Source organism: Stegastes partitus, unplaced genomic scaffold (genome assembly GCF_000690725.1).
Source record: "Stegastes partitus isolate 25-593 unplaced genomic scaffold, Stegastes_partitus-1.0.2 Scaffold27, whole genome shotgun sequence".
NCBI classification, from domain to species: Eukaryota; Metazoa; Chordata; class Actinopteri; family Pomacentridae; genus Stegastes; species Stegastes partitus.
In genome coordinates this window covers 1435320-1446103 of record NW_007577758.1, presented here as the reverse complement: position 1 = coordinate 1446103, position 10784 = coordinate 1435320, and the positions used below count along the sequence as shown (strand labels likewise).

At 40.6% G+C, this 10784-nt stretch overlaps 1 protein-coding gene across 1 annotated transcript in view; it reads left to right on the top strand.

Moving 5' to 3' along the window:
- The first annotated feature begins 1867 nt into the window (after window positions 1–1867).
- The window catches only part of LOC103369280 (dnaJ homolog subfamily A member 2), a 12392-nt gene continuing 3475 nt past the window's right edge, over window positions 1868–10784 (top strand). The window contains exons 1-7 of the mRNA XM_008297961.1: window positions 1868–2007; window positions 3265–3324; window positions 4989–5218; window positions 5343–5423; window positions 5549–5682; window positions 5797–5993; window positions 10494–10638. Of these exons, the coding sequence (XP_008296183.1) occupies window positions 1930–2007; window positions 3265–3324; window positions 4989–5218; window positions 5343–5423; window positions 5549–5682; window positions 5797–5993; window positions 10494–10638 (925 nt within the window). The 5' untranslated portion in view covers window positions 1868–1929. The remainder of the gene's footprint in view (window positions 2008–3264; window positions 3325–4988; window positions 5219–5342; window positions 5424–5548; window positions 5683–5796; window positions 5994–10493; window positions 10639–10784) is intronic.

Here is a 10784-nt window from a genome sequence, read left to right as displayed (position 1 = left end):
TGGAAGAGAATCTATATCGATGATTTTGTTTTGTAGTCATTTTGAAGACATAAGAACATACTGACAGAGCATTCATGACATGATCACCAAATTAATGAGCATTTGATTACCAGTGCATGAAGAATGCAAAAAGAGGAGGTGCGATAGGAACTACACGGTGCCAGACCCCCCAGCCTGTTCAATGGTCACGTCTCGCTCATGTATTTGCAACACAAAAACTTCAGATTGAATGAGTCCATTTTGAAGCTACCTTTTCCTGCACAGTGCTTAGCTGCTGTACTGAATTGTCTGTCTGAGACCTCAGGGTCTGACATTAAAACATTCTAAAACCTTTTAAAAGTTGACTTGATGGCCTGATGACTCTTTAATTGTGATATAATAGATCCTATATATTACCCTATATATAATATCCTTAATTGAAATGAGTTAGATGTGATAATATCCTAATTCATTATGCGATAACTCATTAGTTTGAATTCATTACCTGAGGTCAAAATTTGAATTCGTTGGACACTTCATAAACTCAACAATATTTTCAACGTATTATTCTGAAGCTTCTGGTGTAATGACTGACATATTAAATTAGTACAGTGTTTAGAATTAGTTAAAGTAAGTTACAGATATCTTCAGAGTAAACTTTGTCAAAGACAACCCATGATCATTTGGTTATCAGTGTTATATCAGGTACTATGATCAAACAGTCAATGTAATTAAACTGAGATGCAGCTTTCAAAAAAACTTAATTTCCTTTTAAACTGTGCTACATGCCAATAAAGAACCCAAATAAATTGAATTGCTCAACCTATGACAAAGGTCGACGTGAGTAACAGGCCCATAGTAGAAAAAAATACAAGATCACATTTACACTTTGATAAGCTGTATAGTATAAACCCGAGGTGAGTACCCTGTGTAACATTACTGAACTATCTAAGGATTTATTATTTTTCCCCTTCAATTATTGCATTCCTTCTAATTGTACAAGTTGAATATATAAAACAAAAGCAAGTACTTTAGAAAGACGCCATTAAAAAGTGATTACAGGTGTATTAAGGCTCAGCAGAGGATGTACTTCCTGCGACAGTTGAGGAGACACGGCCTGCCACAGGAGCTGTTGATTCAGTTCTACACCGCCGTCATCGAAGCTGTCCTGTGCAGCTCTGTCACTGTGTGGTTTGGAGCAGCCACACTGCAGGACAGAAACAGGCTGCAGTGCACAGTCAGAACAGCTGAGAACATCATCGGAGCCCCCCTGCCCTCCATCCAGGAACTGTACTCCAATAGAACCAGGAAGAGGGCAGGGAAGATCATCACAGACCCCACTCATCCTGGTCACAAACTGTTCTCCCTCCTCCCCTCCGGCAGGCGATACAGAGTCCTGCAGACTAAAACCATCAGACACAAAAACAGTTTTTATCCCACTGCCATAACCCTACTGAACAGCTGAGCCACTCCAAGCCACAACTGCTATTTGCACTTCCATTTTGCACTAATGTACATATACCTTTTTCTACTAGATGTGTAAAAACTTGTATAGATTTGTCTTATTATCTTGTTTTATTTTTTATTAATATTTATTGTATTTTATTCTTTTCTTTCTTTAGTTATTTGACCTTATTTTATTTTATTTTTAATTTTCCTATTTCTATAATTCGTGAAAATTCCTAGGGCGACACCAACAGCCGAAACCAAATTCCTTGTATGTTGTGTACGTACTTGACCATTAAAGCTGATTCTGTCTTTTCGGTTAAACGCTGCTTACACACACTGAACTGGTTTGCCCGTCGGACCTCGACTGGCCACCGGGGGGCAGCAGCGGACATTCAGTGCGTCTCACCGGAAAGTGAGACACGAGGCGAGCAAAACATTTTCTACCGGCTCCTTCTCTTTGTCCATCCACCTCCCAGCTGAAGCGACATCCACAGCAACACCATGGCGAACGTTGTCGATACAAAACTATACGACATTCTCGGAGTGTCTCCGTCCGCTTCTGAAAATGAACTGAAGAAGGTAATTACGCAGAAAAAAGCCGAACAAACTCTGAAAGTGGCGGACGTTTCTACGGAGAGGTTCAAAATGTTACTACAATGAGGAAATGCGTTGCTATGTGCGGCTAGCTAACGTTAGCCGGGAAGTAGGCTAGTTCGGTAAACTAGCAAGTTAACCGGCCTGTGTGCTCATGTGACTCTGCGGTTGTGGCGTCTTATCATTAAGGATTCAGTGGAATCAGGGGATTTATTTTTGCTGGTCAGCTATGGGCAGCCTGACCGTTTTATTGTCTTTAAGAAGACGCAGATAACCGAAAGTTAAGTTGGGTTAACTTGCCTGTACGTACCAAACCACTGACCTCACGTTAGCTTTAGCTTAGGCGCTTGTCGCGTTACTAGCTAGCTAAGTCTGAGGAAGATGCTAAGAGATGGTTCGTGTTTGTCAAAAGAATGGAAACTGCTAACAGCTTACTGGCACACAGACTGTGGAGTGATTGCAGTAATTACGGAAACCCGGCTTGAGTTTCGATGAGCACCAGTCTGTCGACGAGCGGTCGTATTCATGGGGACAGCTACTTGATGTGTCAATTAGCAGGGTCATCGATTACTGGCATTGTTCTGGGATGTTTATTCACTTCTACTGGTGTCAAGTTAACGCTTAAACAGCCTTTTACAGCAGCTAGCAGACGACGTACTGCGTGTCATTTGGCATTACGTTATCTCCTTGTGAGCTAGCTAGCTTAGTTATGACTAACTTAACATGTTTATGCTGGTCAGTAATTAGTCAACTGTTACCCGTTGGCAGGTGTTGGGTTAACCTTATCAGACGGAACAGCCAACACTGTCATGTCTTTTGCTTAAATCTTAACTTCTGTTGGTAATATTAGCTAGTAGTGCTATTTAGCTTGGGCACGTTTACCTTAGCGTTAGCAGCAAAATTGTCAGACATTTTGAACTGCCATTTTTGACAATAGGGTAATTCCGGGTATTGTATACTTAGAATTGGTGACGAACACGTGTTGCATTAAGAAAGCGTTTGGCAGTTAACCATTGAAGAAAAATGTAATCTTATTTAAAGGCTTATCGCCGGAACAGTTCGTGTTTTGCCGGCTGTAACACCGGGTTTCGTCAAAGGGGCACGTGTGGTTGCGTAAACAGTGGATAAGCCACCTTCATGTTTGAGTCATGTGTGATTCCAGTAAGCAACGTACGCCCGTGACGGCAAAAATATTAGCTCCAAGATGTTGGTTCTTAAGGGTCCCTCATCTTTGTTCTCCAGGCATACCGGAAACTGGCAAAAGAGTATCACCCTGACAAGAACCCAAACGCTGGAGACAAGGTAAGACCTGTGGCAATCCTCTCAGGTTCAGATGTACACTGAAGCTCCTCAGCAGAGGTGTAGACCATCTGTTACTGTTTAAATGAAAATGGTGGACAAACTAGAATTATTGAAGTTAATAACATTGTCTGGTATGTAGGACCATTGTTGCCCCATGAAAAGGGTTTAGAAGGGATCTTATGGAAACAGCCATTTAACTGCCCAATGCTGATCTTTTTCCTTAAACTGTTAAGTTAAAATGTTAGGGATAGATCCATCCATCCATTATCTATACACCGCTTAATCCTCACTAGGGTCGCGGGGGGCTTGAGTCTATGCCAGCTGACTTAGGGTGAAGGCAGGAGACACCCTGGACAGGTCACCAGTCTATCACCGGGCTACACAGAGAGACAACCAAGCACACTCACATTCACACCTACGGACAATTTAGAATCACCAATTAACCTCAGCATGTCTTTGGACTGTGGGAGGAAGCCGGAGAACCCTGAGAGAGCCCACGCTGCATGGGGAGAACATGCAAACTCCACACAGAAAGATCCCAGGCATCCTACTCGGGACGAACCAGGGATCTTCTAGCTGTCAGGGGGCGGTGCAAACCACCGAGCCACCATGCAGCCGTTGGGGATAGAGATCAGTGGAAATCCTGACCACACACACTGCAATGTTATTAATAAATACTGAGCAGAATTTTCATCTATTTGACAGCATCATCAAAAACTGAAAATGTGGAAGCTTTGTAAAAGTGGAATTTAGAACAGAGCTGCTGTATTGGATTGGTTTAGAGTTCACCTGTGTACCTACTACAGTGGCTGGTGAGTTTGTCTTCTTTAGAACTTACTTTCTATTGAACTGGCTGTGGAATAATTTATACACTGACAGTGTGTAATTTGTTTTTGAACATGCAGTTGAATTTCCTGAAAACCCCTACAGTATTATCACAGACCTCCCACAGCTCTACATAATATTCTCATTAGCTCCTAATGTAGCGTTTCTGGAATATTAGTAGAAGTGCAAAGAATTAAGGGTCCCTCGTCCATCATTTCCCATATGGCAGAGTGTCATTTTCTCAGCAGGAGTTCACATTGTTAGCAACAGGAAAATGGCAACTTCAGAGACTTAAGCCTGTAGGTGGAATTTATAATAGTGAAAACAATTTAATTTAGGAAAAGTGTGTGTGCTGCCTAGCATATACTTTCCAGGGACAATGTGTCATACATATAACTTGTTGGATCTTTTAAGATGACAAAGAGGGCCTGGTTCAACTCTGCAGCAAAATTTCAGGCATTAGTGTTTCATATTTTTTTGAATTGCCTAAAAAATATTTGTATCCGGATTTGATTTGTGTAATAGAATTATTCGTCATGTCTGAAAAGTAGAAATATTAATGAGTGGTTTACATTAGGAATTGTGAAATATACACTGATATGTTTACTGTTTGTTACCTTTAGCACAGTGGACTTCAGTGGTTATTGGGAATCTTAGAAAGTCACTGCTGGCACTTTTTCTCATATTAAGCTTGAAACTTGAAACCTTTTGTCGTTGTTTTCCACATGCCTTGTAATTAATAATGATCTGTTTATATGCTGTGCCGTTCCACTGTTCAGACACTTGAAATTACATCCATATAATTTTTTATCTTTGTTTTATGTCTTCTTAAAATATAGTTCAAAGAAATCAGCTTTGCCTATGAGGTGCTAACTAACCCTGAAAAGAAGGAGCTGTATGATCGCTATGGCGAACAAGGCTTGCGAGAAGGAGGCGGGGGTGGCCCTGGGATGGACGACATCTTCTCCCACATCTTTGGAGGTGGACTCTTTGGCTTCATGGGTGGACAGGGGAGTCGCTCCAGGAATGGAGGTCGGAGGAGAGGAGAGGATATGGTCCATCCACTGAAGTAAGAACAAGTTTGTACACACACGTAGGCTACTTAAAATATCCTTGATGTTCAGTACAAGACAATGTTGAAGTTACAACTAATCTGTCTTATCATTAACTGAATCTCAATGTGTTTTCTATAGGGTGTCACTGGAGGACCTGTACAATGGGAAAACAACTAAACTGCAACTTAGCAAGAATGTACTGTGTAGCACTTGTAATGGGTATGTAGAATAACAAATATGTTCCTATAGTCAATTTGCTCTGTTTAACAGAAGATGTATGCTAATCCTGGGACTACTCATATGTTTCTAACAACAAATCTATCTCTGGGTGTGTATGAATGCAGGCAAGGAGGTAAGACGGGTGCTGTACAGAAGTGTACAGCATGTCGGGGGCGTGGCATGCGCATCATGATCAGACAGCTGGCCCCAGGGATGGTCCAACAGATGCAGTCCGTGTGTACTGATTGTAATGGAGAAGGTGAGGGTTGCAGTGATTTAAAGCATCATCGATTGTTTCTGCCGTGTATTTTTGTGGCTTGGCCTTCACACACTCCTCACTTGTTTTTTTTTTTTTTTTTGTAATCCATTCCAGGTGAAGTTATCAGTGAGAAAGACCGCTGTAAAAAATGTGAGGGCAAGAAAGTCGTCAAGGAGGTCAAGATTCTGGAGGTACATGTGGACAAAGGCATGAAGCACGGCCAGAAAATTACTTTTGGAGGGGAAGCTGACCAAGCACCTGCCATTGAGCCGGGGGATATAGTCCTTGTCCTGCAGGAAAAAGAGCATGAGGTAGGTCGGGGAGTGTCCCAATACTGTGGGAGGGGGATTCAGTATTTAGAGATCAAGTTTGATATCCCGAGTCCAGCACAGTGAACGAATAGTCGGATATTTGGGTCCAGTCCTAAACCTGAGCATAACTTCTTATACTTGATTCTTTTGAAGTTAAACTGTTTTGTAGATTCTAGGGTTGGAATTGTCAAGTCAGTGTTTGTTCAAAACGGTTCCCTTGTGTAAAACAGTAAATGCTGTTACCTCAGGTAGAACCTTACTAACCAAATATTTATTACCAACAGTTCTCACAGCTGCTTCACACCTTACTGAGATATAAAATATATATATATATATATATATTAACAAAACAACCCCACAGTATCTGTTTTTCTTGTTAGTCTTACATTGTGCTTGGTCTTTGTGTATTTGTTTTTTTTAGTCCTCTGAATCCATTCTCTGCAGTTTAACAGTTTAGTCAAGAGAAATCCTAGTGGAATCGTCTGGCTCAGAACTGCTGTTGCCAGTGTAGCGTTGTGGCTGGATTTCATTTCTCCATTGTTGAACTCAGAGTTTCTTTATCTGCAGTGTTTGGGAGATAACACTGTAGTTCTTAGTCACCTAGTGTAAAGGTGAGTATATCATAGACATATTGAGGATTAACTTTTTTTAACTATTAACTATTTTTTTAATCTAATAAAAGTCATTCTACTGTGTTGTCAGTCTTAAAAGTCATATGCGACTTTATATGTGTGGAATAGCCTGAATAGATACCACTTTTTCACTGGTTGGTGAATGTAAATTACGAATTTGATTGTAAATTTCGCTCATACAGAAAAGAAAAATGTACAATTTGTTTACCAGGGTTACAGAGTGAAATGAGCAGTTTGCTGCAGCGGCTGGTCAGCTGGTGATGCTTCAGACCTCTCAACTGTCGGATGCTAAGAACCAGATTGTCTGGACAGCACTGTGCTGTCAGAGCTGCACGTTTTTCAAACACAGGACATTGGATTACTTGAGTAGATAGTGTCTGTGTTTACTCTCAGTTATCTAGGTCATGGTAATCCAAAATACTTTTGTAGAAGTCAACTGGACTTCTCTTTTTTTGTTTCTTTTTTTCAAGCACCAAAAGAGAGAGTTCCAGTGTTATTTTGACTGCAGCACATAGGATTACTATAACCTGGATGTTTGACATCTACACAGTGTCCACTCAGCTGTCTTATGTGGCATTACGTAGGACTTATTGGATACCTTCCATTTTGAAAATTATCCTTGCTATAATGCCAAAATTCTGTTGATGTCTAGCCTCACATGGTAAATGTAAATAATTTATGTATTTAAGTTATTTTCCCCTCTAGGTTTTTTTTTTTTTCTTTGGAGGGGGAGGAAATGTTGTTTATTTTGCCTGGATTACATCACTATATGTGGCCCTAACCAGCCTACATGTGACTTTGACTTAACTGGAACAGCAGGCTGAGGTGTTGCAGTGCCCCAGGCTCATTCTCCCAGGGGGTGTCTATCTTTAATGTCACAATACATAAGTAGATGGTGGATGCAAAGTAGGTTACTACAGCATGCTAGAACAACACAGATAACACTGATTTTGGGAACTGAGTGCTCTAGGTGTTCCCGCCATGCCACAATAACATAACGTTAGCAGAGTAATTTGTTAGAAACAATGAGAAAGAAATAGTAATTGTGTTAATAGGCTGAGGCTGTGGCTCAGGTGGTAGAGCGGGTGTTGTTTGATCGTAAGGTTGGTGGCCCCTATGCAGTCAACGTGTCCTTGGGCAAGACACTGAATCCAAAGTTGCTCCCACTGAAACCTTGCATGGCAGCTCTGTTGTCATTTGTGTATGAATGTGTGTGTGAATGAGAAAACATTGTAAAGCGCTGTGAGTGCCGCTAAGGTAGAAAAGCGCTATATAAGTGTAGTCCATTTACCATTAATGAGCTTTTCGGTTCATACAGGCATACAAGATAAGTTAAACATTTTGGCTTGCACAGTAAAAGCAAGTTGAAACATCACGCCTCTGTGGAATTATTTGCACAACTTTAATCAGCTTAAATCATGTTTAATTTTGTACCTGATTTTGTTATTTAGCACTTTGGTGGTATGATGATATTAAGATATAGTGTGGTATTTAGAAGTGCTGAAAGCAAGTACTACAAGAATGTCAGAATGGCCTGAAAAGCCTGCTGGGTTGCAAACTGCAAAACTTGCATAGTAGAAATTTTTTTTTATACTGCATTTGATATACTATGAATTGGGACATACTAAATCTTTTTGATGTACTGTATAGCAGCGGTCCACGACCTTTTTTGCACTACGAACCGGTTTTACGCAAGAAATGTTTCTACAGACCACTCATTGCACACATAACAAAAATAATATATTTTTTTCTATTAAAAAGTTTCACAAATGAAAAAAATTACTTGTTGAATATGTTTTTGCTTTTTCTTCTGTCTCAGCATTGAGTCTGTCCCACTTTCCAAAGAAGCTCTCCGGAGACGTTTGTTGTTTTATACATTTCGGCAGCGATTAGACTGATGGCTTCTTTTAACAGCATAAAAACTGACAGTCAAATGCGGAAAACAACCACAGACGAAAGTGACAGGAAGACGAGCTAGTCATTTTTCAAAATTAAACACCCTGTGGAAATAAAAATAAAACAAAACTTTTTTTTTTTTGTTTTTCTGTGCGGACCGGTCCAAAATGACCCATGGCCCAGTTGTGGTTGGGGACCGCTGCTGTATAGTATGGTAATGAGTGTTGCATTATGACTTGATTGTGACCTAATGTTACCTAGCTCGTTAGTGTTTTTAGTGTTTCAGTTTGTCAGATTTTCAGAGGCTTTTGAAGGCTTGTGTAATGTGTTTTGCTGCCATAGAACTAACTTTATGACCACTGACAACAAGCTTGTAGTGTCTCTTGACATCTTTGCTGCAGAAATCAAGCGGGGGAAAATCTGTCGGTCAGTCCGTAATTACGGCTGTCACAGATGATGAGCTCACTAAAACAGGCTGTCAGAGGAAATGATTATTTTGAACTCTTCAAGAACTTGACAGCAGAGCAAGCCTGTGACCGATGGACAGTTCTGGAAGACCGCAGTTTTTGTTTGACTTATGGGAGAAAAAGCTTCAATGATTAGCACTACATCCCTCTTGGATTAACGATATGTCAGGGAAACCTTGCCTACAAGACCAAAGAGCTTCCATGAAAAGAAACAGGCCTTCTCTTTTTTTTGTCTTGTTTCAAGAACCAAAACAGAGAAGTCCAGCTACATTTGACTGAAGCACATAGGGTTACCATGACCTGGATCACTGACAATCCACACAGACGTCCACTCAATTGTCTCATAGGGATGTACATAGGACCTCCATGTAAGAAGGCAAATGGACAGTGTTAAGCAAAGCAACAGTCTGCTTATATGCATACCCCTTAGAAACTGAACCGCACACTGCACCTCAGTCTGCTTACACAGTCAGAATCAGTCATGCAGCAACTGTGAATTAGGCTAAGGAATTATTCTGACCAAATTAATTATAACTTCATGTTTTGTGCAATAATTGCCTCTGGTCATTTTCTTGTTTTTAATGGCACTTAACTCTATCCTCACTACAATAACAGATCAAACCATTCAAACTGGGGATAGGTCGATTACCGGCCTGGCCAGTTATAGGGACTGTTACTTGGAATTTTTCTGATTATTGGTACTGGTATTTTTATCAGCAGATTTTCACTAAATTAAATGCACTACATTGGGTCTAATGCAGCTGCCTTGTTCTGTCTGTAATCACTCTGTGGTCTCAGCAGTGTCTCCGTAGCATTGACACAACCGGCAAAAATAGTCATCTCCACAAGCTAGGAAATTAGCTACTTTCACAATGGCTGAGGCTAGGCTAACGGCTAGCGGCTAAATTAGAAGGCAGCCACTGATTACCCAGTGTCTGGAAAACAATGACTCGTAATGCCTTGAGATATCGGCCTTAGTGAGCAATAACAATAATGAGACTGTTAAACATTAGCAAAACTGAAAAACAGCTGACCTAACTGCAGTAGACAAGCTCTTCAATCTCAATTGATCTCACGTGAACAGAAAAGAGCGTCCCAGCATCCTGTGATGCTGTGTATGTTTGACTGTTGATTCACAAGTTTCATCTATGGTTTTGGTGTTAACTCCATGGCTACAAAGAGCACGTTTTATAACAAACATTTCTAATCACCTAACAGCAAATATCTAGAAAATAGTGATTGATTTTTTTTTAGATACTTTACAGCCTTTACAGATATTTGGGGCGGCTATGGTTCAGAGCGGGTTTCCTCTGATCGTATGGTTGGTGGTTCGATCCCCAACCCACAGTCAAAGTGTCCTTGGGCAAGACACTGAACCCAAAGTTTCTCCCAATGGCAGGCAGCACCTTGCATGGCAGCTCTGTTGCCATTGGTGTATGGTGTAGAAAAACACTATATAAGTGCAGACATTTACCATTTAATCACCTCTTTCTCTCCATTTTCAGGTATACAGGCGAGAAGGCAATGACCTTTTCATGAATCACAAGATTGGGCTGGTGGAAGCGCTGTGCGGCTTCCAGTTTATGCTGAAACACTTAGATGGAAGGCAGATCGTTGTCAAGTATCCTGCTGGCAAAGTCATTGAACCAGGTGAACAGTCTTGTCATTTCATGTTTTTCTTGTCTATTTTTAACATCATTGCATCCATCAAATTTTGGGAACACAGTGTATAATAATAACAACAATAATTATAATAATACATGTGAATTGTGAATAAACCTCATTTTTAACCAAAG